The following is a 27,231-nucleotide window of genomic DNA, read 5'->3' on the forward strand; positions in this document are numbered from 1 at the left end:
GACAACGAGGGCGTGAAAGATTCGAGTGCGACGGCTCGCCGGTACGGAAAAGATTTTTTCCTTTTTTTTTCCTTATTCATGAGTTTTTGCAGAGAAAAACTTCGCGTTACGTGCATCGTACGAGACGACCGCGTAAAAAGAACGTATAAATGAGAAATAGTATGTCGAGTTTATACGTACGTGTATATGTATTAATTATATGACACGTGTTTTTTTTTTTTTTTTTTTTCTTCTTGATCAATGTTGGCCCGTGGCGAAAGTGGGTATTCACGTGACGCAATTAATCTTTGACCCCATAAAGTGCGGGTCAAAAGAGTTCCGCGGAAACGCGCTCGCTCGCCTCTTAATTATATCTGTATGGCGTGCAGCACATCATGCCAAGGAATTTCAAGGTCGCATATCAATCGCCTGCAAATAATAACTTATGGTATTAAAAAAAAAAGGATAAAAAAATTATGAAGAATAAAAACTGAAATAAAAAAATTGAAAAACATTCTTACCATACATACGCGATTATCTGGCACTCGTGTAACGACTGCCGTATATTATACCTTGTAGCATAGATATATTGAACTAGATCGGACAAGTTGCGAAAAGTGAGAGTCATAGGGTATTAAGTCGCAAAATGAGAGTGCCAGCCCAGAGCGCCCTCTGCGTTTCATGGTAAAACAGACCCTTCATCGACCTCTGAGAGATTATCGGTCAACCGCACGAACGATCTGTAGATCCAATCTTCAAATTCATCCTTATAGACGGTGACGCGCGACAAATATACCACGCTCGTCCGGACTATCGGTATTACGGTGCAGCAGATGAGCTTCTCTCATCACTAGGATGATTTCGGTGCAAATGGATATTATGATAATTTGTTCACATTTGACTACAAAAATCTGAAATACAATATTTTCTGTAAGGAGAATTATTCTTGTTCGGTTGAAAAAAATTTCAGTATAGTTCGCAATATTACGGCTTTGGAAAAAAGTAGTATTTCATGTTCGCTAACACAAACTATCGGTCAAAAAAAAAAAAAAACTGAATTTAACTGTTATTTTTGTTGGGGCTTGCGAGTAGGAGTTTGTTCGTTGTTTAGCTTTTTGTGAACTTGTTAATATGTCACGATGGAAAGATTTTCGAGTACAGAAAAAATTTAGAAACAAAAAACCAAAATCAAAATCCAAAGATGCCGAGGAAAGGAGAATGAATTGAAAATCAATTGGGAAATAATGATTTCTAAGTGAGAAGAAAACTTGTAACAAGTTTTTCAAAGAAATTAGATTGTTCAATTAATTTTCACTGGAACTTAATTCTATCATTAACGTGTTGTCATTTTCTTCGATTCATTTTCTTTAGTTAGTTTATTTTCTACCGACCGACTTAGGGTCGTTTGCATTTGTATCCAAACGAACCTAAGTCGAAATTTCTTATGTCCAAACGAACCCTGGGCAAATTTTCTCCGTAGAAACGGATTCTGTCTAAACGATTTCTGTCCAAACTAACCTCACTCACACCAGTAACCAGGCTTTAGCTCGCCGCGCATCAAAGCGACGACACTCGCTTCCCAGCAAATTATCACTTTTGCACCTCGCTCTTTTTTCGTCCTTCTAGTCCTATAGTCTAGTCAACAAGTGCCTTTTGGTCAAATTTGAGTTAGCCTTCGCCGAATTCAATGTTGAGGTGATTTTTGGATCCAGAATGAGCTCGAGAAACTTCAGAAATCGCATGACAACGCGGTTGAAAAAATTACAAAAGTAATAAACAATTTAATGGAAAAAAAAGTAGGGTTCGGTTTTTTGCGGATATCTCGAAAACTATTGCGGCTATCTGAAATTTGATCTGAAAAAGATTCAAAAAGAGCAGAAAACACTAAAAAAAAGTCCAACCTCCCTGAACTGCACCACGAATATTTATGATTTTAATTGAGCTATGAAAAAGTGACCGATGACGTCTGATTCGGCTCCCACGCGCGATGCTCGTTTGGGAGACATGAGCAAAAAAAAAATTTATTCAACAGTTTATATATGAATATTGAGGGATAAAAAAATTTAGGTACTTGCTGGACACTTTAATAAACAATAATCAGTTGGAAAAAAATTAGAACCAGAATTACTCATTAACTGTTGATACGGCAAGTAATAATACGATAGTAGTAATTTTGGTAACAAAGGTAAGAAACTCGAAGAGAACGAAAAAATTCAAGATCCATAAATTTTTTAAATTAAAAAAAAACTGGAATTTTTTTTGTTCAGAAACCCACACACAGTTGTTATTGTATCATATTTAGTAATAAAAAAAAATCTCGCTCGAAAATTCATTTGTTTATAACAAATTGTTTATGCGAAAAACATTTTGAAAATAACTGAGAAATTTTTTTCCTTTAGAATGTCAAATAACAATTGAAATTATGATTTAAACAAGAAAATGTTTTCTTAAAAAAAAAATGTCACTCCTTTTTTTATATTTTTAATTTTTCTCCATAGCTTCAAGAAGTGGAAGGAATTTGAAACTTTCGGTTTGTTAATTATCCGAGTTTTTTTGTTATTTGCCTATTGAGAGAGTTTTCAATTTACAAAAGCATATTACATTGAAAAATGATGAATAAATTTTTTTTCCAACTGATTATTGTTTACTAGAGTGTCCAGTACGTACTCGAATTTTTTCATTCCTTAATATTCATATATAAACTGTTGGATACATTTTTTTCGCATATGCCTCTGAAACAATCATCGCGCGCGGGAGCCGAATCAGGCGTCATCGGTCATTTTCTCATAGCTCAATTAAAGTTATGAATATTCGCGGTACAGTTCAGGAAGGTTGGACTTTTTTTTAGTATGTTTTCTGCTCTTCATGAACCTTCTTTCAAATTTGGGATATCTGCAATAGTTTCCGAGATATCCGCAAAAAACCAAACGTGGTATATTGGAACAAAATTTATTCGAAGAACAAGCTATTTGCTTTTAATCGTGTCAATAACTATATTTTGTTAAATTTCATTATTATAAATCTCATTGATTATCGATCCGTTTTTTTTTTTATTTCTTTTTTCACGAAAAGAAGTTCATATTGTATTGTCATCCAGTTATGAGGAGTGTTTGAAGTTTCAAATATCTAGCTCATTGGGAAGTTGGTTTAAAATCGATTGCAAAATTTTTACTGAACAGACAAACAGATAGACAAGAAAGCGGGTTAATAAAAACTTGATAAAGAGGAACGCTTCGTTACAGAGTTGTATCACCAATTGAAACAAAATAGATTCCACAAAAGCTCTATACAGAATGAAATTATTTCTTACCAGGTAGAATCTGATGTGAAATGTAAAAATAATTTTTCTGAGATAATTTTTTGAACAAATTTATGAGAGTAAAAAAAAAAGTTCTTTAAACAAATTTAAAGAAAAAAAAAAAAGTACTTCACCGTTTTTGTGGATGCGATACGATAATTTGAAATATCATTCTCTTTTTAATTCCAACACGTTATTTTCGTGGTCAATGGTGATCCGGCAACGCTGCGCATAAAGTTATCTCGAGTATATTGTAGAATCAAAAGTAGGAATTATATATATATATAAGTATATATTATATATACTCGGTGCAACATTGCCAGATCACAGGTTTTGTTTCAGTGTTCTAAGATTGATACACTATGATCAGATATTAGATCTTACAATCATCCTCGGTGTACAATGCATCGTAAGCTGTATACATAGGCAATACAGAATACATATGGGTACGTATGTGGCAAAAAAAAATTTCTCTGAACCTTGTGAGAATATTCATCTGAGATTTGTGTAAAAATTTTAGATTTTTGAAAATTATTGATTCTAATTTCAGCAGTTCAAAGATAGGCAAGGATGTCATATTTCGGAACAATGAAAAAAAATCTCGATACACCTTTTTTTTTTACCAAATTTTCCGTACTTTTTGAAAAAATTGATTTTGACTTTCCATGGCCTTTAAAATGACCTCTCGGTCATTTCAAGTGCCAAAATTCCTCGTTCAGAAATTTATAGAATTCTAAACTTTCTAATATCTTCTCTTTGTCTTCTGCGATTTTTCTTCAGAAGTTTTAGTTTTTGCGTGTAAAATTAATTTTGTATATTATAATTGCAAAATGATGATTATGAAAAAAATGTTTTGTACGAATGCTGCTTAGCTTTTCTTGTAGATTACGAATCTGCAATACAAAATATGGATTTCCGCTCGGAAAACCAAGTGACCCTCAAAACCCCCATACAATCCAGCTAAATTTCAATATCCATGGTATTATTGAATTTTCTTTCTATGATTCTGCAATTTTTGTTTCAAAAATTTTCCAAAATAATTCTCAGTTTTTGAGAAAACACCTTGTAACACTTTGAAAAATATATCCTGTTTATATGGAGGGTACAATCCACTATGCCGTGCATTCGTGCATTTTTGGATTTTGTGTTCTGCTTGTTGAGACATTACTGCAATAATTTATCACGGGTAAAACAGCCATGTATAACTATATCTAATATATCACGTTAAAAATTTATGGATACCGTGTATAACATGGCTCATGTCGCTTGGTCACATATCTGTCGGTCAAGTCGAACAGTTTCATAAAATTATCATATCGACCTGTTAAGCAAATCATGGGGTTTTAGGTAATTCTGTGAGTAAAACAGCGTCCTGAAGCGAAATCTTCAAAAAAGATATTTTCGCCGAGTGCGCCGACTACATTCATGTCGCGACACTACAATTTGCCAGCAACTTGTCCGATCTAGTTCAATATATCTATGCTTGTAGGTTGCGTGATTATATTTTACGCATAATTTGGTTTCAATTATACAATCGGGAAAAATTAAAATGGCGGGTATCTACCTTCGGCGTAAGGTGTAGAAGAAACGTGAAACAGAAAATCGAGGATTCGGCCTGAATTTTGGGTGAATTGAATAATTCAAAATTGCAAAGTTGAATTGGGTATGTGAAGTTCGTTCGACATAAGGTCATTGTCTTTCCAGTTTTACTCCAATTACGAGGAAAAATTTTTCGGCTATATATAGAAAATTACGAACTAGAATCGCCATATTATGCGCTGGTGAACAATGCTTCGTTAATTACATTATATGCGTGGCATATTATAAGGCTAATATGTATCTATCTATATTATGATTACCTCCATTGTGCGGATATGAGACGCATTCTATCCGAATCTAATCGGGTCGACTTACCTATAGCGGATTAATTAATCTTAAGCGTCACCCAGGCCACCGTAGCTTTTGTTCGTTTGGTATAATAATTGTCATCAGAATTCTAGGCATCACTTGAATCTCATTATAACGTACAATGAGAATTATGTAATTTTGTTTGCGGCGTATCACGTCCAGTCTTTTTATGATTTATCCTACAATTTCGCCATCGATTAACACACGGCCGCAGTTCGGAATTTTCATCTATGAAAGTGAATTTTTATAACCATCCTATTCTAACCAGTCCTGTTCTGGAAAATTGATCTATCTATGAGATTGATCGAGTTATCGCCAATTTATCGATCCGAAAAGTGAAAAATCAAGGATATCTAGATGGGGAAAATTAGTAGCTCGATTTGCAGTAGTTCTTTGATCCCTCAAATTTTTTCTACTCTCAGCAATTATTAGTTTGCATAACGAAAGTTACGAGCGACTATACGGGAGTCAATGTCCCGTCGGTAGTTCGATTTTTAAACTCAATATTTCGTGTGTCGTCGTTACGTTCGATATAGCTCGGCGAAAGTTGAACAGATTTAGGCTCCATCGGTGCGTAATTCAACGACTGGGAATGACGCGTACGGTGATGATCGTCAAGAAGTTTACTCATAATGTTGTAACCTCCGAACGACGATTGGCGCTATCATATTCGTGCAGTTCGCGCAGGTAATTATTAATTACAATGGAATTTTTCGTAATCTCGTGTATTTTTTGCAGTGATATACGAAACTCGATCGGATCTTCTTCGACGTTAGACTCGGGTGAATTATTCTCCACGTTTTATTCCTTCGCGATACAACTTTTTAAATAAAAAAATGGGACGGGGCTCATTACGTAACGTTTCTTGTAATGACCCGCGGAGCAGCAGCATCGAGATTTTCGATATAATATGTGGTTTAATAAATTGTTCGAAAATTTTCCATTTCGTTTTCGTAACCTGCATATATGTATCGTACCAGTAAATTTTAATCGCATATTTTTATCTAATTATACACCGCATGATATCCTATAACGCTTATAGGCTCCCTCATAGGCATAAAATTCTCATAATATCCCGGAGGCTCCGACTGGGAATAACCTGATGTGCAAAGACTGTATTGCGTCATTTTAACGAACATCGCGTGTTACCTGTACCCGGTAGATCTCGTACAACGATTTTTACGACATGCAGATCCCCACCGATCGCTGCTAAGGAAGTTGAGACCGGAAAAAAAAATTTGGAAAAAATTCAAACAATAAAATACATCGTATACCGGAGATCCGAAATCCGGGAAGTACGAATTCCACGATGACACAATGGTCATTATATGGTCGTGAATAATTTTTTTTCCCGCGAAACGTTATTTTATTTGATTTTGAATTTTTCATTTTATTTCTCGAAACAAATTTTACCACCGGTCTAGATTTACGAGGGCATAAAGAGAGCAAAATTTCCTCGACTTACGACTGAAAATATACGTGTGTACCGTACGTTTGCTTCTATCTTAATACCGGTAGTTTCCGATTTATGGTTACACCGTGGATAATTCTATCGTTCCTTATGCCTATCGTAACCCCGGTATATGCTATATAATATCTATACGTACGTGTACGCGTATAGGTGTGTGTATATGGTAGGGACACGACGCGCGTTCAGGAATTCCTTCTTACGTGCGCCCTCTTCGCGTTCCTTCGCGCACGAGTTTTGCCTCCGCGAAAGGAATTTTATACGCATTTTACACTATCCATCGGTTATCGCTCTCCTAATGGCTGCTTTCCGTGAAACTCCCTCAGAGGTATCCGTACGGATCCGACAATAATCCTGTAGGTATTACTCGTTCAATGTACGCACACGTATGATGTGGAGTACCGTCGAGATTTTGTGGGACTTACCTTTCGTGATAACATCCACCCATCTTTTTTTTTCTGGATTACTTCCTTCTGGTTATTAAGCCTCGATATCGAAATTTGTTACTGTGGAAAAGATGAGCTGCGAAAATTAGCTACCTCATTCGTTCCCTCGATTCTATCAACGATTCGATGAAAGATACGAATTTCGGAAACATTCTTTGCAAAAGTATATCGGAAATTATTTCTCATAATTTTTCTTTTTATTTCTACTCGAAGAAACGTTAGGTATAATTCTATTGCGCAAATGGTACGTGTATATAAGGTATGTACGTACGTACTTCTATTTATTGTAAGCGCGTGGCTCTGATTAAAAATAAGGTCAACGCAACGCGCGATACGCACGAATCGCGAATAACGGTTTGTGGTCAATTAATGTTAGTATACCTCATACTTGAGTTTTTTCTTCTCGAGGTTTTCGTTTTTTTCATTTTTTACATTTAGTTTACCTTTTTTCACGTTTTTTTCCTCTCTCGTCCGTTTACATTAATACTCACGCACGTATAACTCACCTGTGTCTCCTCATTTTTGAATATACATACACGCGGCACGCATGTACACGCGAACATACACACCTATATAATATTACGTTTGTGCACGCGACGAGTCACGCTAGTTTGAGGAATAAAGTTGCACGAAGGTTAGGATTAGAAAGCGAGTCAATGGAATGCACGTAGTCTCCTACCGTGTCAACGTAATATAATCGGTTGCTTTTTTTTTTTTCAATTTTCAAATTTTCTTTATTCAACTTTTAATTTTCTTACTTGTATTTTTTTTCTCTTGATTCATTTATTTTCGATTCAACATCGGTTAAAATACCGGCGTCAATTTCTCTTTTTACTTTTTGTCCCGGTTTTTTTCTTTTTCGTTTTTTTCAAAGTGACTTTTTTTCTCCATCTTGTTATATTTAACATCCGTATGTACGAACATATCTTTTCATTTCTTCTATACTCACGTACAATAAGAATCCGTGGCGTTCTGGATCAATCCGATCTATATTTTGTACAAGCGGATTAGTTATCGTAGATTACGTCATCCGATTTATCGGAGTATGTCAGGTAGGGTTCGTCAATTATTCAAGAATTTAGATAATTTTTATTATTTCTTTTATTGTTTTTAATTATTGTGTAAACTCTAGCGTATCGCTAGTTTGTTTTCTCTTTTCAATTTTTATTCTTCATATACGCTAGGATTCAAATTTCAAGTGATGATAACATTCGTTGTAACGAATATTGTCATCGAATGTGCGTTGAAAAAAAAATTAATTCTTGATCATTAAAAAAAAAAAAATTTCAATTTTTCAGTCTTCCAAATAACTAGCGATAGTACGGTAACAGGTTTTTCTTGTTGCACAATCCTTCGCACCCATGCAAACCCTCTCCCCATTGCCCCTTCTTCTCCATTTCATTCCCGCAAGTCAGGAATATGTTGCAAAATTATTTATAATACTCGTGTATCGAAAAGATGATTATTGTAGCACTCATATTACGGCGGTAGAACTTGGTATTCGTACTTGTGTGATATTTTCAATTTTTTTTGTTTTTCTAATTTTTTTTCTATTCCTATAAAATTACGTTAACTGTACGTGTTCAATTCGTGTTTTGATCCGAACTCTGAGCCGTTGACGTCTCGTGCTTTCTCTCGTCTTTTCCTGAGTCTAGATGCCAGAAATGGGACCAACAGATCCGGGTCCAATTCAACAGTTTCCTCCTTGAATATGAATCGTAAAAGGTAACTTGCTATCAAGCCGAAAATTGTCGAAGTCAGAAATCCCAGGGGACAGTACCACATGTACGAAATACGATACAAATAGAAATCCGAACTGTCACCGGTACTCCTGTAACGACAAAAAGGGTGTTTTTTTTTTTTCTTCGTCATACCTCTTGAAATTTGGAGAAGATTTGAAGAGAAAAAAAAAAGAGAAAAAAAAGAGACACTCACTGAGCTCTGGTGACATTCGACGTTACGGATGAATCGTAAGATGACGTCGAATTACATCCGGCGACCGATACGGGCAGTGTGGGGGCGGCCGGTTTCGGCTGACCAAAACCGATCCATAGACAGAACATCAGACTGATCAGAATTCCGGTTACTGCTCCCCGTTGAGTCGCACATTCGGTAAACATTCCTAGTGTAAATAATCCCAAAATTGGACCACCGACAACGCCGAATATGGTGAGGGCAGCCTGTAGAACACCGCCCAAGTATTGGGCCAGAAAAGCCACCACGATGCACAGCAGACCGACCAGTAGAGCCAGGGCTTTTCCGACGATAGCGAATTTCGATGCGGGGAATTCTTTGTTTCTTGAAAAGTAAGAAAAGAACGAGATTCGAACACCATCCCGAAAAATTCTGGGACACGGTTTTGTTTTTCACGCAACGCACGTACCTCCATCTGTAACACGGCTTGACGTAGTCTTCCAAAATCACAGCCGAAAGGGAGTTCAGAGTTGCGGAGACGCTGCTGAGACCCGCGCTGAATATTCCGGCTATGAAGAGACCGGGAAGTCCGGGAATGTCGGAGAGCGTGTCCATAACGTAGAGCGGCATGAGTTGATCGGCCGAGCCGATTCTACCGGATGTCCGAGGGTCGCAGTCGTGGTATTTGGAGTATATCGCGAGTCCGGATAAACACGTCGTCAGGGACATCACGCAGGCGATCGGCAAACTCCACCATAGCGATATTTGGGCGGATTTCAGGTTACTGCGGGTTCGATCGAACGTAAATTGCTTTCTCCGTTACAATATGAAAGTTCGTTGTCCTGGGACATCGAACGAAAGTGATCTAGATCATTTACCGGTATACGCAGGCTTACTTGATAGTCAGCAATCTCTGAACTTGAACTTGATTCACACCGTACAAGGATAGGTAGGTAAAAAACCCGCCGATTGTCAGACTCCACCAGGTATGGCGAACGGTGGGATCGACGGAAATGCTTCGAGAGGATAAGTAGATAATTAATAGTCGGCGAATATGGTCAACATTTACTAGCAAAACACAAGCGCGGTCGTCGCTGGGGCAGTCGGTTAGTTAAAACTCGTTTTTGTTCTTCGCCGAACTGATTTTAATAACTGTGTAAAAAGAGGGGGGGGGGGGGGGGCATACCTGTCGAATTCTATGCGGTTTCCGGCGTCCGCGATCCTCCAGATTTCGCCGATGCTACCTACGTCGATGGCGGCGGTAACGATTATCGTAACCACGGCGATCAGCATCAGAAGACTTTGAAAGACGTCCGTGATGAGGACGGCTTTTATGCCGCCGACGCTCGAGTACAACGTGCAAACCAAGCCGATCGATACAACGCTCGCTGTTTTCGAAAGACCGGTCGTCGCTTCCAGGGCCAGCGCCGGAGCGTACAAAACTATTCCCGTGTAAAGCAACAGCTGGATCGAGAAGCCGAAACTCGCTACCGTCCTTGAAACGCTACCGAAACGTCTCTCCAGGTACTGTAAGTGCGCGTGGCGGGTTAACGTCTTGCCGATATCGCGGTGAAAATTTTACGGAGGAAGTATAAAAAAAAAAAAAAAAAAAAAAACAACCACAGAGAGAGGAGTGCTCACCTCGTAGGCGCTCGTCGCCTGGAGCTTGAAAAATACCGGTAGATAAAGATACGCCGCGAAAGGTGTCGCTATGACATAACCGACGTTGACGGCCGCATACTGAGTCCCGTAGACGTAATTCTCGCTACTTACACCGAGAAGACTTATGGCCGAGAGGAAAGACACCATCAATCCTATGGCCACCGGTGTTGCTCCCATCGTACGATTCGCTACGTAGTACTCCTTGGGATTGAGAGAATAAATTTCATGGAAATCATTCGAAGCTTGTGAAACATATTCGCGCGACTCTAGAGTCTCGTCTTTCCGCGATGAAGATTTTTATTGTACTCGACGGCTCAAAGTTCGTCGTCGTTTTATTTACGGCGGAATGATTTATTGAAAATGAGATAACGCGTGGGCCACGCTCGGTGTTAATAACCACAGTGCTTACCTCAGAAGTTTTTTGTCGGCCTCCGGTAAATCTGTAATAAATTCCGATGGCTGTACTCGTAAGAAGCATCAACACGATCACCACGTAGTCCCATACTTGGAGAGTCGCGGTCTCGGCCATCTTATTATTCCTTTTCTTTTTTCTCGTCCTCCTCCAAAATTTGAACCTCGATAGCCACCTGCTCTTGAACGGATCGATCTACTGTAACGGATACGCAACATTCCATACACAACATTCCACATTTTTGAAAGGCAATTTTATACGATAGGACAACAGTTCGGACTCCGCGCGCTTTCGTTTCCACGTTGTACGACGGATTTTTCTGAAAACCGATAAACTTGTTGGAAAATTTTTAATCGCGCACGTAATCTTACACCTACATTTTCAATCTGGTCAAAGTGCCGGCGATTTTAAAGTTCGAAAACTCGCGGTATCTGACCTCGTGCGTGCGAGCTGAAAATTCTACTTGGTTTATCAGTGTCACTTATCGTTGCACGGTCGATGTGTATCTGGCGAATGGGGCAATAAAATTCCTCGCTATGACGCTATCTTTATAGATTTAACTTTGACGGTGGATTACTCCGATTATATACATTATTGCATTGTCGAGAGGCGTTCGAGAATCACTCTACGGTAGAACGATATCGCACACCTCAAATTAAAAATCAAAGTTCTGAATCTAGGCGTTGAATATCGTAAAAATCCGAGGCAACGTGTCCATCGTACGCGCGAATCGCCACGCTTTTCTATTAATTTCAAGTGTAATTTTTCGATTCTTCTCGACCGGCCGACAGATGGAAGCTTCGTGTATCAAAACTTACCCGATGAACATAAGCGAAGGAGGAGCTCGCGTCGAACGATGTGGTTACAGCATGGCGGTCTGACTTATAATTAAGACGACTGCGGAGCGGTTAGAGAACTACCTCGTCTACGCTCAATGACCGAGTGAACTGGGAATTGAATTAGCTGCCCATACACGTCAGCAAAAAAAAAGAACTAACCGTAAGCACCTAGTCGAAAGATGATATCAACGTGCCGTCCGATTTGTAGCGGCAAATACGTATTCGTGATCCCCTCGAAACTTTTCGTCGTTTTTTGAAACATTGATCACTCGAATGCTTCGTTTCGCAATCGATCGGTGGCAAAGATTTTCACTCGAACAAAGTGCACGATTTTTTTGACGCCGTTGAAATTTTAACGAAACGATGAAAAAAAAAAAAAGATCCACGTACGAACGACGAAGAGAGAAGAAAAAGGAAAGAAGAATTTTAGACTGAAATCAACTCTTCTGCGCCGGCGATTTTCTAAAACTAAAAGCCGAATTAGAATGACGAATCGATCATTTATTCCCGCACGTATTTTGATAGCGGATTATGTAAATGTTGGTCCGTGGTATTATCGTAATGAAAAAGTAGGATGTTAGTCGCGTGTCTCCGTATAAGGTATTACGGGTATAAATTGTGGCATTGGACTTTCAAGTTGCACTTTGAAATCAGGTGTGTTAAGGAAATGGATGTATACCGGGGAATTATAAGCGTGCAAGCGGCCGGCTAGACCGTGGGGGACAAAGTTGGACTCCTCGCGCTAAGTTGGCATCGCATTATCGAGCAAACCGAGAGCCGAGCAGTTAGCATAACTTAGCATTAACATAAATATATATAAGGAGGTTATTGTTATGGAAATTATGAGAAGCGCAGCAGATAAGTCCCACGAGTCAAGGTGTACCCTCGATGAAAGAGAATATGACCACAGATACCTATGATATGACAAACCTACGAACGATTCGATCGTCAACTCCGGGGGGTTTCGCTGCGCTAGCTGATACGTCATGCATCCATTTCCGGTTTTGATTCGCTGCCGCGCTCGTGGAAGTCGAGAAAAATATTCCAAATCTACGGATGTCCGCAAATCCGATCCGATCGATCGGTTCCTATTCAAAAACTGGTACGTAACAAACCACAGCGGAGTGACGGTTGAATATTTCGGGGGTATTTTATCAGACCATTTTCGAGAATCGAACCAACTCCGAGAATCGCATGAACGGAGGCACGCCAACGCGCCTGACTTAACTTACGAGGTGTCTCGCTTCGGCACAACGTGATCTCCAGCCACACCCCCTTCGACGGTTTTGCATTATGCATGAGGACTTTATGGTGTCGCACTTATTGTACACCCATATGCCCACCTATTTATCTCACACGGAGTGCGTTCGTTCGTAATGGGCTATCGTTGTTCTACGGGGTGGCTCGAAAGTTGAAATCAATCAGCGATTCAAGAGCACATTTTGGAAGTCCGGTTGATTTGCCCGGCAAAATCCGCTTCGAGTGATTCGAAAAAAAAAAAAAAAAAAAGAGACAGAGAAAGAGAGCCGTAGCCGAGCGACTCGATTGTCTCGGGTGTCTCGACGGGGATTTTCAAATCGCGGCGCGACGTCCGCGTACGTCGCGTATGCGGATTGGTTGTGCGAGAGGAGCGCGACCGGGGTTGGAATTAATAGGAACGCGACGATAAACTATGAAAGCAGAGGACGGTGATATTCGCTTCTGGGTACAGGAAATGTAAGATGGGTACGTAGAGATACGCAAAGGAGGGAGCATCCGCGCATCTTTTTACAAGGAACGAGAGGAGTGCGCGAGGGTATACACCGGTGTTACGCAAGTCGGTTTACAAGTGGACGGTAGAAAGTGTTGTCTTGGCGCCGATCGGTGCAACGTATATTCTAGAATTTCCGATTACACGCGTCTTCTGTTCTCCTCGTTCTTGTCCCTTCATCTTTTTATTCGCTTATTCGTTCGTGTTTTTTTTTTTTTTTTTTTTTTTTTCTCTCTTATCCTCGTTGTCCACGTTCTGTAGAGCTGTTCTTACGTAGCCGAGCGGAGAGCGCGTATAAATCCCGCCGATCGTACGGGCGAGTCTTATTGCAGGTATTTTTATAGTCGCGGCGTTGTTCGTTGCGCTTTTAATTGCGAAACTTTACGAGTCGTTTGGCTCCTCAGCTAGCTTCAAACAGGAAAGTCCGTACAACCGCAGAAATTCTACCCACATTCCGCTCGCTCTAACTCTAATTACTCCACCGACTGTTATTCGACGTCCAACGTCAGACGCATGCCTTTCAACTCTTTGGCGCCATTATCTTCGTACCCGTACAGCGGCCACTCCGGCACAGTTGTACTAGCGACGAACGAAAGTAAGGTGGCAAAAGCGTCAGATCGTAACGCTGAATTCGTACGACTCGCGAGATTTTCACGGGTTTTTTTTTTCCCCATGGACCGCGAGAGGTCCGTTGAAATTATTTTCACATCACAGGGCGGATACGAACGAATTTCCGATCATCGTGCGACCCGCGATGTAATTATTCGAGGGTAAAATTGCGCAGGTGGCGCATGGCCGGCAAAAGTCCCATTCAATTATCCCGAAGTTAACGCGGACTACGTCGATGATAATTTTCCCCCCAAACGAAGGTTAATTTATGGGTTACGATCGGCGGACCGAATAGTGGCAGCTCACCGTTGAAACGCGAGGCGAACGCGAACCCGAGGAAGTTTATCATCGTGAACGAAAACATGCAAATCGTATCGCTAGCTGAGATCCCAACGTGATTTACTGGGGACAGAAGCACCGGGGAGATTATACACGCGTTTCCGAACCACTGCGAGAAAGGGAATCTTCCGCGCTCGAAAACATCGGTGTGATTTGTGCGCCTCGCGGTCAACCGCGCGTATCCAATTTGCATACGCGCGTTTATACTTGTTTCCAATGTTCTCATCCTATTGTAACGAGAGAATGATATTCCGCCTCGAAACATTTATCATTTTCAAGTTAACTGGACGTGCATTCGATGGAAAAAAACTACTTATTAACTCCGCCCGATATCCGGTAAAAAAATGCTCTCGAACGATTTACCTTACAGGTACAAATGAGTAAGGAAACGGTGAAAGAAAAATGAAAAATTTTCTCATTTTATTTTCGAAGGGAGAAAAAGCATTTTATCGGCTCTGCGGATGCGATTATCTTTGCATCCGATGAAATATGAACCCGTTTCCTTTGCGCTTGATACGGCGCGGAGAGAAAAAGTCGAAAATTAGAAAAATGAAAATAATAAAACAAGCACGGATGTGGATTAATGTGACAAATGGATTTCCTGCACGCTGCACTGAACTCGAAGTCTTCCGTATTGCGAGTACCAACTAGGTAGAGCTTATAAAGCGAGGAAGGAGAAGGAATCGAGGCTGGGTCAGGCCAACTGTGAGAGGTGCGTTGCTCTGAGCTGCTGCAGGCGAGAGGCTTAGCGTTGCATCGGGTATAGAAAACGTCGGACATACCTAGAGGCATACCAGATATATTTTGCGCTAAAAATCTCGAAGAATGTGCCCGTTACGCGGAGTAAATTTCTGGGTAACCTGTTGCAGGTCCAGAAAAGTTGTTACGTAGGTATGGGTATGTAAGAGCGTTAAAAGAGCGGCGACCGAACTTCGCGGAGTTTCTACGTTTCTTGATTTTTGGTTCGCCGGTGCAATTCAACGAGTCAACTTTCGAAACGCGTAACTTCGGAAGAGTTTTCCGGCCCCGAATGACTGACGAAAATAAAAAATAGTGAACGAAATTTTTCTACCCAACAGCTGTGGAGAGGTTTCGGTGAAATGGAAAAAAGAAAATTCTGAAAATTCATGATGTCCGCATCGCGGAATGTTAATAACATAATGAAAATGAAAGGCACATAATGCTTGCCAGCTGACGGACGGACGGTAAAAACTAACGAAAAAGTTTTGCGGTACGAAAGGAACGAAGCCAACGTTATGAATTATGTAGAGAATTCCGCGTGCACTTGACGCTCGCTTTCCGACATGACATTTTTTTTTTTCATTTCTCAGTCGATACGTAAAGTATCCTGTATTCATCGAATCCCAATCAAATCGAGAATCACGTCAGTTCAGATTTGAGGAACGACGACAACCCTGAACACTAGAAGCGACGTGAAAATTCGGGTACTCGAAGAGAATTGGCGCTGTTCCAAGTCCGTCGTCACGCTGCCGATGTCGACCAGTTTGTTTTTCTAATCTAAGGGGTGTACTTTTTATTTGATTTTCAGTCAGGACGCTAGAGCGTAGCGGCGGCGACATGAAGCATGCAGCATGCGCGGTAGCGGTGTCACAGCTGCGCGGTCCTGCCTTCAACCTCTGGTGTCCGCCAGCCGATACCTTGCCGTACATGCCCTTCCCGGTGACCCTCTATACTTTGTCGTCGAGGTGAGTGTAACCCAATCTAATACCGTGTTAAATCGAATTTCATGCGGATTTTAGTCTTTGCTGCCAACGGAAGATATCCCCGAAATATATAATCGCCAACGCGCGCTGCAGGCAACTTTGTCGACGGAATTTCGCTGGGGAATTAAGCCTCCACCGAAATTCGAAACCGTTCGGCAAATATAATATCTTCGGTCCGGGAGCCTACCCGGTATCACCTTTTTTATTCATTTTTAATTTCTACATACTTTTTCTTCTTCCAAATCTCGTACGAAAGAAGACCCGTGGGTTGTTCGTTTCGGTTATACGTGAGACGATGGACAAAAGTTTTTCTAAGCAGCAACTGCGGTGAGAAAATGCAAGCCGCAACGACGGTAAAAGTAATCGACTTGATGATCGTGAAAGTGGTCGTTTTCGTTGCCGATTCCATAGAAAGGAATGGTCATCGTCGAAATAACGGACTTTTTTCTCGTACCGTTCCAAAAAATGGCGACCATTTTTCGTCCCGAATCACCCGCGAGTGAAGTTCGAGATTTCACGAGCGAAAACGAAGCGGTCTGATTTCGGGGAGTATCCAAAATCGAATCTGGACAAAGAAGGAAGAAGAAGAAGAAATTCAAAGTATGACACTCGCGCAACTTCTCAATGTGCGTACATACCTACGAACGAAACTATACACGGCGTTTACTGCATGGTCACGCGTCGGATGCGCACATTTATACCATACATCTATAAATGTGTCATCGTGTCAACGCGTTTCACGCGTGAGACGCACAGGAATCTATGCGCCGCCCGTAGAACGGCGAGCAAAAGCAACACACGATGCCGCACGCATCGCCAATCCGACGTTTATAAATCATGCGTGCCGTGTCCTACGTCTGCTTCCTTCGTCATTCTATCTGCCACTTATCCTACTAATACCGACGACATCCTTCAAGAATGGAAATAACTATCTTGGGTACAATAGGAAGGAGTATCGATGCGCACTGCAGATCCACGGTTCACCGTACGTACACCCGGCCGGGTTGATTGTGAATCGCTTCGCGGACAAAATCAGACAACTTTTGGTAGCCGGCTCATTGTCAGCTGTACGAAAAAGTTGTCCAAACGTGCGCTTCGCCGCTAAGCGATTCACAATCAATTTAACCGGGTGTACACGATACGTTTCATCCGCCTGGCGAATCGATTCATTTGCGAAATGACGATGAAATATTACTTTCGATTTTTTCTCACCTCATCGCGTTCGTTAGCATTTGATGTCTGCTTCTGATCCTCGGAAGAAATTCAAATCTTTTTCACCGCGGAAATTGCTCCTGAACATCGGAATGAACTTGACATCGAGTATTTTTAAAAATCACAAAAATTTCTCTCGATTTTTATCAAGGATTCACATCGCGCGCCCGGAAGAGCGAAAAAGACAAAAAATGTTGAGAGAAGTCAGCAACGTTGATATGTAGAACGTTCGAGCTGATTTCACACATTCTGAGTAAGTACACGTACACTATACGGATATCTATCCGCGCCCATACAGCAGCAGCCTTATGCTTAGGGTCGTTTTAAATCACTTTTATGAAGTCCCTGGATATAAGAGCTTGGAATTTCTAATTACACGCGTAATGAGCTCGTTAACAAGGATCGCTTCTTTGCCATGCATGCAATACAAGCGGAAATTACTCTGCTCCAGTACATGTTACATACATACACATAAATACATGGTGAGACTTTAATGGAACGAAGAGCGATGGCTCGGCTCGTTTAACTATTCACGTTTGTATTCCATCGTTCTTCCTTGTCTGCATTTCCCATGATGCACCGGATATGTACAATCCTAGACAAAAGTAAACGCGGTTACGCACCAGGTTCGAGTGCACGCTTTACGCCTTAGAAAATTTGGTAATTCTTTCTCCTCTTCCATCACGTTATCCGGAAAATGATGACGATCTCGAATGACGTTGGGGTCGTTCGTATTCCGAACCCCTTCCAACGTCGATACAATTTTGTGTTCTTGTTTCTAAAAGCTCGCGGGTGTTCACGTGGTAAGAAAAATTTGTGGTTTTACGTTACACGCGTCGTCGCTGGGGAAACGAATGACTAGAATTATTCGAGCCGGGACTGCAGCGGGAGTGGTGCATGGATGGCATGTGCCTCTCGCTCGCGCAAACCATAAATCTTCTATCGGGCTATCCCAGCCCCATAAAACGCATTCCATTTTCAATGACCTTCTATAAAAATCACTAAATCACCCAGAAGTCCTTAAGATGCGAGTCGTTAAATTCCCATAAGTTCAGGTCTTTAACACTCCATAAACATCGACGAGAGCTACACACGCGGCTCGAACTCCATTACCTAAAAAATTCCAGACACCCCTTCGCGCCGGCACTGCTGCGCTTCGAAATTCGGTCCGTTGAATAAAATACAATTTCAACCTCAGGTTGGAGCAAATAAATGTAAAAAAAAAAAAAAAACAAAAACAACTCTCCATAGAAACGTATAGGTAGCTGGCATTCCCGGTGTTCGAAGTCTATCTTCAATCTCGGGATGGAATTCCTCGCGCAGTGGCGTGTTGCGCAGAGAGATAATAATTAACAATTCCAAGGGAAAATTTCATTGTCAAGGTGGGGTATAATGTTGCGTAGGTAAGTCGCTAGTTAATTCTCCATTTTTCAACTAAACAGTCGGTAGTTAGTTCGTAATTCTTCGCGTAGTTATTGCAGGTACGTATTATTGCGAGGGAAAATATTAGTCCACGGTTGTTACGATACGACTTATGCACGGGTATATTATAGCGGTGATAATTCTGATAATAATAATAATAATAAAAATAGTAAGGCGAGGCGCGGGAGAGTGAAGTAAAGGTACGACGACAACGAATGTTGTGCATATCCTACCTTCTCACACGATACGATCTACCTAATTATACGGGGGCTCATTTGTACCGACAAATCTGGATTCTACATCGTTCGAGGAAATAATTCTTTCCACTCGTTGCATGCCATGGCCTCATAATTGTACGCGTACCTATATAACTATTTTACCGATGCAATTCACGCGCGTTGAACCATATTCTTCAAATTTATCGCTCACGTGATATTCTTCGCCGGTTCTTCGGTTACTTCTCCCCTCCCCCCCCCCCCACCTGCGTGATTTTTTCTCTCCTCAAAAGTCATTTGATCCTTGATTCAATACCTTACATAGCCGTACGTCTTATACCAGGTGTATCTCCTCTCCAGAAATTGTAATTACCTACGCGCCGGCAGTTTGCTCTTTTTTTCCGGTGATTTTCACCTCCTTTTTCTGCGAACCTCGGCGGTAGGTACGCGAGAGCCATGGTGTAGCGTACGCGTAGGTACGTGATTACATAGAGAGATAAACGCGGAATACATGACAAGTATCATAAGACACGAGTTTATACCGCATTACATGGTGTAACGAATATCGTCACTTTTTATCCGCGCGAAAAAATCATCTAAAAGTACATATGGATGATATCTGAAAATTATCCGTAGAAAATGTCGCCGCACATAGGTATGCGGATATACGTAGATCGGGAAGAAAGTCCAGTGAGATGGGCGGGTGTAAAGATATAATAGGAAGATAAATTAGTGGCACGATGAGGATGAAGAGCGGATGAATAAGAAAAACCGAGAGGAATTTTAGGGACGAGTCGGCATATAAATCTGAAATTAAAGGCTGTTTAGATGTAGATTTTATAGTTCCCCAAAGATTTAGTTCGAACAATTTCCTTCTGGAATGTCATGAGAAACTGAAAATGTCCAACGAAAGACGATAAATATGATCTGGAGGATTCCTTTTCTCCTTCCTTCTAATTTCTTCAAGTGTGTAGCGATGTCGAACCGCAAGAATTACCGCAATAACCAATCGTGAGCCAGCTACCCATGTGCTTCGTCCAATTTACACTCATTGGATCATCTCCGATCCCCCGATACGACCTCATGAAAAATGGGAAAACAACATCGTCCCAAACTCATGTCGATAATCAACGGATTCGATTTTCTGGCCTAAAAAAATGAAGAACAGCCCAGAAAAGGATATGACGAGTCTCGATCCTGAAATCGAAAAAAATCAGAAACTGTGTCCTTTGAAGAATCCCGGAGTAACGCCACAATGGAACGCGGCACGCGCAAAGCGAGGATTATATAAATGAGCGTACGTAATGCAAGATTGAAACACAGATTCGGGATGGCTTGCACGCGCCTTCGCCGATCATCGTACCGGCAAGTAGATCCGTTTGTCTGTTATTAAATGTATGCAAATTGCGCGTATCTCTCTCTCTCTCTCGTGAAATAGTGAGCCGAGCGAGGCTACCGTAACAGTGAGTTCTACGTATGACACACACGTGTAAAGATGATCACGTGCAGTCGCAGTCCGATGTAAATGTGGCATGGATGGATTAATCAGCTGCCACGCGTTGCGATAGAAGTGCCCCGCTCGAGAATCCACTTAGATTGGCTCGAGTCCGTTACTATGTGCCTACGTGTTTTACGTCCGTGTAGACGTACTACGAACGCACGCGCGTCCCGTTGATTATTCAATAATCGTGTATACAAACCTTATCACGTCTGGCGTACGGTCCGTTCCGATCTACGTATTTCTATATTTAGTCTCTGGAATTTCCGAATCTTGCGTATCGATCTTTTTGAGAAGAAAAAGAAAAAAAAAAACGAACAGATCAAAAAAAAAAAGAAGAAGAGAAACGAGAATGAACGTGAGAAGAAGAAAATAACATCGATTCTTCGAAGGTTATTTCTAGTAACAACATCGGACCGGGTCAAGTTGGGCAAGGTTATGCTCTCCTAGACCTGTTGCTCGAGAAATACCGAGGAGGGGGGAGGGGTCCAAAACAAACTCAGGGTGGTTATCGGGTAGACGCATCCAAACTTATTTTCAGGTGCTAACTATTGGCGCCCACGTGTGTCGGTGCACACAACGGTCGATGGCCATATTCACGAGGATTCGGTTTTACCGTCCACTTTTCCGCGCTACGTCGGTAGCGAGTGTTATTCACGTTTTCTAAATCTTTACCAATTTACCTGTCGTACCGTTTTTCCATAAATTTTTCTATTTTTTTTTGTTCGCAGGCCAAATCGAGGGTAAAGGAGGTCTACGCGCAAACATGTGTCCTGCTGGGCCAACAGGGCATGTTGGACTGCGAATTGTTTGGCCTGGCTATTCTGTCCGGTAAGTTCGAGCCGTCGAATCGCGAGGACGGGTATGGATTCGATTCGGATGAGAGGAGGAACGAATCGCGATTGAATTGATATCGAATAAATCTCAGGAGAGCAGGGAAACAACGTTCGCTCACGATCCAGTCTCGATTTCAACCGGGCGTCGCATTAGGCAGCCCCGAGAGTCCTTTCCCTATATTTTTCATAATCATTACACCTTTCTCTTCGGTTCGCGTGTCCGTCGACGAGGTGAAAACTCAACGATCACATGGTAAACGGCGCAGAGTCTTCGAGAGAGGAGTATAATGCGAACGGAATGACGGAACGAACGAATACGGACGGACGGACGGACGCTGCAGTCGACGGATGGGGAACGGAGACCCAAAGGAATTCGTATCGGGTTACGGTATAATTTTTCTGATATATTAAATTACTAAAGCTCGAGCGCAACTCATTACGTATCCCGTTACGAGAGAATAAATAAATAAATTCACCTTTTATATTGTGATGCTGCTCGCACCGTTGCGCTGCTGACCCTGCTGCCCGGACTTCCGTAATTTTTTATATAAAAACCTGAGGCGAGCTATCGACACCGGATGTACTTGACCGCTCGAAGTTTCCTCTCGGTACCGAGAAGGTTTATCCGAGATATTTTCGTGAAATTTGCACGGGAAGTGGGTTCGCCGTCGGTTTGATTAATTTTCACTCATTAGCGCATTGTTCGTTCCATTTCTCGTCTGAAAATATTCGCTGTTGCGGAGAAGGGCTGCTCGAATGACGCAACGTGTATCGGTCCATCGCGTAGGTTTGCTCGACAAAATTTCGAGCAAGTAAAATTTCACCTTCCCAATAACGTCTCTCGGCCGGAGGCAAGGTGAGGGCAAGGGCGAAGGCGAAGGCGGTCAGAATTGCATAAACATTAAACAAGTCTGAAACTCTTGACTAATCTTGAGGTCTTTCTGCATACCGTTGGGGCGCACCGCCTTCCTCTGCGGTTTCCCGTCCCCTCCGCCTTCCCGTTTCTCTCGGTTCTCCTTCCCTCCTTTGGTTCCTTCGGGACGAGGTCAGAGCCGGTCCGACGGGTCCTTCTCTCCCCCTCCTCACGAGTCGTTGGGCCCTGGGCCCCTTTGCCCCCTCCCTCCCACATTCCAGAGAGCCCCATCACGGGACCTGGCTGGGCTGGCGAGTTTTGAGGCGCGCGAGGCACGGCGCGACCGGAAAAATAGTTGAAAAAAGAAAAAAAAAAAAAACAAACGAAAAGGAAGAGAAAAAAAAAAGTGGACGAAGAGAAAAAGGAGAAATACCGGCAGAAAAACCAGAACAAGTACAAAAAGCAGCTCTCACACCCCTGCAAACGTCGACGGTGCTGCCGCTGTTACTCTCTTGTTGCATTTTCACTTTTTTTTCCCCCTACACTTTTCTGACACTTTTTTTAATTTTGTTTTTTGTTTTTTTTTTTCTCTCCCAACCATTTTTATCTCTTTCGCACTCTCCTGCCCTTATAAAGACTATCCGTCTCTTCGCCATTATTTTCATCCTCACTCTTTCGGCTACAATTTTTTTTTTCTTCATGCTACCGATTCTTTCATATATTCTGACACGAACGGTGCATCGATACGAGAAGGGAAAAAAGAAAATAGTCGGTGGTAAATATCGTGTTCGTGATAAAAAACAGTTTTCAATGAGAGTCCAATTTTCGCTCATGACGCCTTCGATTCCGTAAACTGTAAGTTCGTCGGTGGAAGGCTCTCTCGTGCATACTACGCGGTCAATCTTTTTCCCTTGGTGAATTTTCAAGTTTACTTATTTAATTTCATTTAGGAGCAGAAGGGAGGATTATCGCTCTCGAAGCTTACGCTCAGCGAAACACAGTTCTACCCAGGCATCGTGTATTTACATAGGAGTATATCCCGAAAAGCTTCGGAGATTCGTACTCGTTGTTGCGTCAAAGCGTCACGAGGAAAGGTATACGGCAGCAACGTGAGTTTAATCGGGGAAGCGAATCGAGCATCGGAGATCCAATTTCTTTTTTGCAACGCAAGACGTATAACGTGCGTACTTTTCAAATGGGTAGAAGAGGGGAGGGGTCAGTGATTCGTATCGTGAAAATTAGAGAATGCAATCACGCGTACGTTTGGCGTGGGGAGTAATTTATATTAAATGTCAAATCTCCGGTGGTGATAACGCGAAATGCACGCGCACGTATGTAACGCGTATATATGTATACCTACGCGTATAATAAACGCGTTGCCGAAGCAGAAAAAGGAAGGAAGCGGAGGAAAAAGAAGGACGCGAAGCGCTACGGTGTGCAGGAGTGAAGTACGCTGCGTCGGAACCGTGCGGTGCGTTTGCAGTGTAAGAGGGAGCGAGAGAAACAGGGGCAAAAGAAAAACGAAATAAGGGAAAAGAAAAGGAGAAAATAAATAAGGCAGAAAAATAAAATAGGAAAGATTGAACGGACGTTCGAACGTGTGACAGAGAACGAGAGGAAGGAAGGAAAGCGAGATAACTGAGAGAGATAAGGGGCTGAACAGAGAAAGAAACGGCCGCAGAGAGCCCACGGGTAAGACAGTAGCCCGGTGATTTGTATAAGCCCCCTCAAACCCCTCCACTTTCCAGCCTCCCCTTCTCTCCTCTCCTCTCCTCTCCTCTCCTATTCTCTACACTGCAACGGCAGCTTCGGGCCCTGGAATGCAGGGGAAGGGTTACCGATGGGCGGGGGAACGGGCCCAGCAGGTCCAGCGGATGCCCCGACGGAGCCACGCTGCGCGCAGGGGCGCACCCAGGATCTCTCTTTCGGTTTCGTTTAGCTTTTACCTATTACGCCCTGCCGCATTACCAACCCTACCAATGAATCACTACGGTTTAATCGGCTACGCTCTACAAGGGCTTGAATATTTTTAGGGACTGTCCGAATTTTGTTCACGGTTAACAAATTGACCGCCTCTGTTGAACGGGAATCGATCGGTGGAAGAAATTTTTTTGGTTCACTCAGATTTATGGAATTTCCGTTTTTTTCTTTCCCTTCGAACGATTCGATTGGACTCTTCGCAGTTCGAGCGACGAACATCGGACGATCCGTACTCACCGTGAAATCAGAGTCGCAGTGCGATTCGATTGTTCGGAATAGTCCTGATATACCTTTCCTGAAATCGCAAGGCGATGTCGGAGTTCAAACAGCCAAAGGCCTCGCTTCCTGGTTCAGGATATCGACGGGGGATAGACGACGGACGAATAGAATCGAGCGAACAAACGTGCAAGTGGGAGTAGTGCGGAGTTCACCGAATGGCCGAGTTCACTTTTGGGCAAATCGTTTGCGATAAAGATGGCAAGAACGGCCGTTATAATGGAATGAATGGATCATTCATGATCGGAGTAATTCTTCGGTAGTAAATGGGCGTTTTGTAAACTAAAACGCGATCTGCTCGGCTTGATTTATTATACCGAGGATCGCTAATGAAGGCACGCACATGCGTCTCTCTCCCCTCCTTAGCTCGGCACCGTATACCGAGCGAACATGGACTAACATGGACATGATACAGATGCGCGACGTGATAAAGTGAGGATAGGAACCGATGTATCGGCGAGTAGCAGCTGGCGGCCCTGCAACGGACTCAATGCCGCATCTCCTGCCCCTGCAGCCTCGGAGCGCTGATGTATATAACGTGTTTTGTTTCTTGGAACAATTTGATCGGGATGAAATATGCGATGAGCTCCGGATAGAGACCCCCGAGGGGGTGGGGGAGCTACGCCTCACCCTCCAGCCCACTTTCTCGCTCTCTCTCTCTCTCTCCCTCTCTCTCTCTCCCTCCGCTTTTTATCTCCGTCTCGACCGCGAGTCATCCCTCTCTTACGAACAAACTAGAGAGAGACTTCGAACACGAGGAGAATGATGATATAGGGATAGAGAAAAATAAAAGAAACGTGGTTGAGGGAGATCAGAAGTAGAGGGCAACATTTTCCCGCTTCTCGCGTACCCCCGCGTGCTCCGTAAGACCCAGGGACTCCATCTATCTTCTGTAATGCAACGTAAAGGCGGTCCGTCAGTAACGCATACGTATGGTGGTGTATAGCTTACTCCCGCTCTTGATACACAATGAATATTCAGGTGCGCTTCGAGATCTCTCAGCGTTACAGTACAATCTCGCCGTCTCTTTAGCTTCGCTTCGCGACTTCTTAGCTTCCAGCAATTTTGAATCGGCTGAAACATGTTGTTGTTGTTTTTTTTCCTTTTTTTTTTCGTGCGGGCAAAACTCGCGACTCATAATTTCAGCGGAAATTAAAGTTTCGGTCCGCACTACGTAATCGATGCGGCAAATCTCATGTTTTTTTTCTTTCCTAAGCAAGTTCCTTTCGTGTCCTAATGTATAATCCGTAATGATCCGTACATTTTTTAGTGATAATTTAACAGTAAGTCGTGGGAAATTTCCCAGAAATTTTATACACCGTATAAACGACGGATATATATTTATCCATACAGACTTTGAGAAAATGATAATAAACGTTTACTTTTTCATATAATGACAACGTTCGTAACGCCGCTATAAACGTATTATGTACAACGCACGATAATACAAAAATTATAGCGTGTGTACGTCGTGTTTGTATCATACCTGTGCGTATCGTACGTACATTTTTTGTACACACATGTGAAATTATGTCCCAACATCCTATTCGATGCGATTGTTGGATATAAAAAAATATAATCTTTGGCAAAAATCAAATTGACATTATGTTACATTTACTTGTACACGTATGGCTGTCAGATTTGATCGCCATGGATTTTATCTAGATTAATAGCGGAAATATGAAAATTTTTCCGTCGTTTATTCGTTCATACTCTCCGATTATCATCGCAACTCACGATTTACCGAACATTTGTGATTGTGAGTTTCCGTTTCACGTAACTTCACAAACGTTTTGCACAAATTAAGTACATTCGAAATCAAGTTCCACCCGAATAGTTCAAAGCCCTAAAAGGAGATTGACTCCAAAATTGAAATCTCATACCATCAAACCCAAAATTCTGTATCTACTTCAAAAAATCTTCATTCGTAGGCGAAACAATTCGGATCACGGGTCTCTAGTTTTCAGCCCCGGATACGTTTGCGAGAAATGGATAATCCAATACGTGGATTTCACTCGTTATACGAACGACGGCGATGGCCGGGCAATGGTCAGTTGTGGTAGCATTCCTCATTCGTCGTGGTCGACGAATGCCTCCAGCACTTTGGATCCGCGGGCGCGTCATCTCCACGATGGAGTCGCATTCCTTCGGGAGACGTGGGTGCGCTCGCTCTGTTCACCCGTCTCGACTTCGTATAGGTTCTCCCACGTGAGGCGGTCCTGTCCACCCACCGTAGGTGGTGTAGGATTACCTTCTCCGATCGACCGGGACCAGGACCGAGTCCGACTTCGAATCCGAGACAGCCGATGCGCATCGACTTTGCATCGCCATATTTATCATGAATTCATCCGTAATTTTTATTCGGGATACGCCGCACGCGTCGATTTTGCATCCGGCGCTATACCCTTGATGATTTTTTCATCCACATCGGGAATCGTAAGTAAAGCGGATGATGTCGTTCACGCGTGCAATATTTCAAAATCTTCTCGGTATGCACGGTTACTATGGAGTTGAGCGATTCACAGATCTCCGGAGATCCCGCCGACTCCTAGACGTACGTCGTACTCATACCTGTACGGATACGCGTGTAT

General features: G+C 42.3%; 2 protein-coding genes across 9 annotated transcripts in view; one reads left to right on the forward strand and one right to left on the reverse strand.

Moving 5' to 3' along the window:
- Nucleotides 1-27,231, forward strand: part of LOC105684667 (protein expanded-like) — a 73,769-nt gene that overhangs the window by 25,453 nt on the left and 21,085 nt on the right. For all 5 annotated transcript variants that reach the window (XM_048649818.1, XM_048649819.1, XM_012398213.3 and 2 more), the window contains exons 3-4: nucleotides 16,174-16,330; nucleotides 21,427-21,526. In XM_048649818.1, the coding sequence (XP_048505775.1) occupies nucleotides 16,217-16,330; nucleotides 21,427-21,526 (214 nt within the window). In that variant the 5' untranslated portion in view covers nucleotides 16,174-16,216. The remainder of the gene's footprint in view (nucleotides 1-16,173; nucleotides 16,331-21,426; nucleotides 21,527-27,231) is intronic.
- The window catches only part of LOC105684679 (putative sodium-dependent multivitamin transporter), a 33,214-nt gene continuing 14,165 nt past the window's right edge, over nucleotides 8,183-27,231 (reverse strand). The window contains exons 1-8 of one of the 4 annotated variants that reach the window (XM_012398244.3): nucleotides 11,906-12,101; nucleotides 11,085-11,285; nucleotides 10,655-10,876; nucleotides 10,200-10,540; nucleotides 9,910-10,029; nucleotides 9,483-9,797; nucleotides 9,035-9,397; nucleotides 8,183-8,930 (exon numbers count right to left, since the gene is read on the reverse strand). In XM_012398244.3, the coding sequence (XP_012253667.2) occupies nucleotides 8,669-8,930; nucleotides 9,035-9,397; nucleotides 9,483-9,797; nucleotides 9,910-10,029; nucleotides 10,200-10,540; nucleotides 10,655-10,876; nucleotides 11,085-11,204 (1,743 nt within the window). In that variant the 5' untranslated portion in view covers nucleotides 11,205-11,285; nucleotides 11,906-12,101 and the 3' untranslated portion in view covers nucleotides 8,183-8,668. Of the gene's footprint in view, nucleotides 8,931-9,034; nucleotides 9,398-9,482; nucleotides 9,798-9,909; nucleotides 10,030-10,199; nucleotides 10,541-10,654; nucleotides 10,877-11,084; nucleotides 11,286-11,464; nucleotides 11,481-11,905; nucleotides 12,194-27,231 lie in introns of those variants that run through there. The other 3 variants (XM_012398251.3, XM_025747290.2, XM_048649825.1) reach the window with 3 other exon arrangements.

The sequence above is a fragment of the Athalia rosae genome, chromosome 2, assembly GCF_917208135.1.
Source record: "Athalia rosae chromosome 2, iyAthRosa1.1, whole genome shotgun sequence".
Lineage (NCBI taxonomy): Eukaryota > Metazoa > Arthropoda > Insecta > Hymenoptera > Athaliidae > Athalia > Athalia rosae.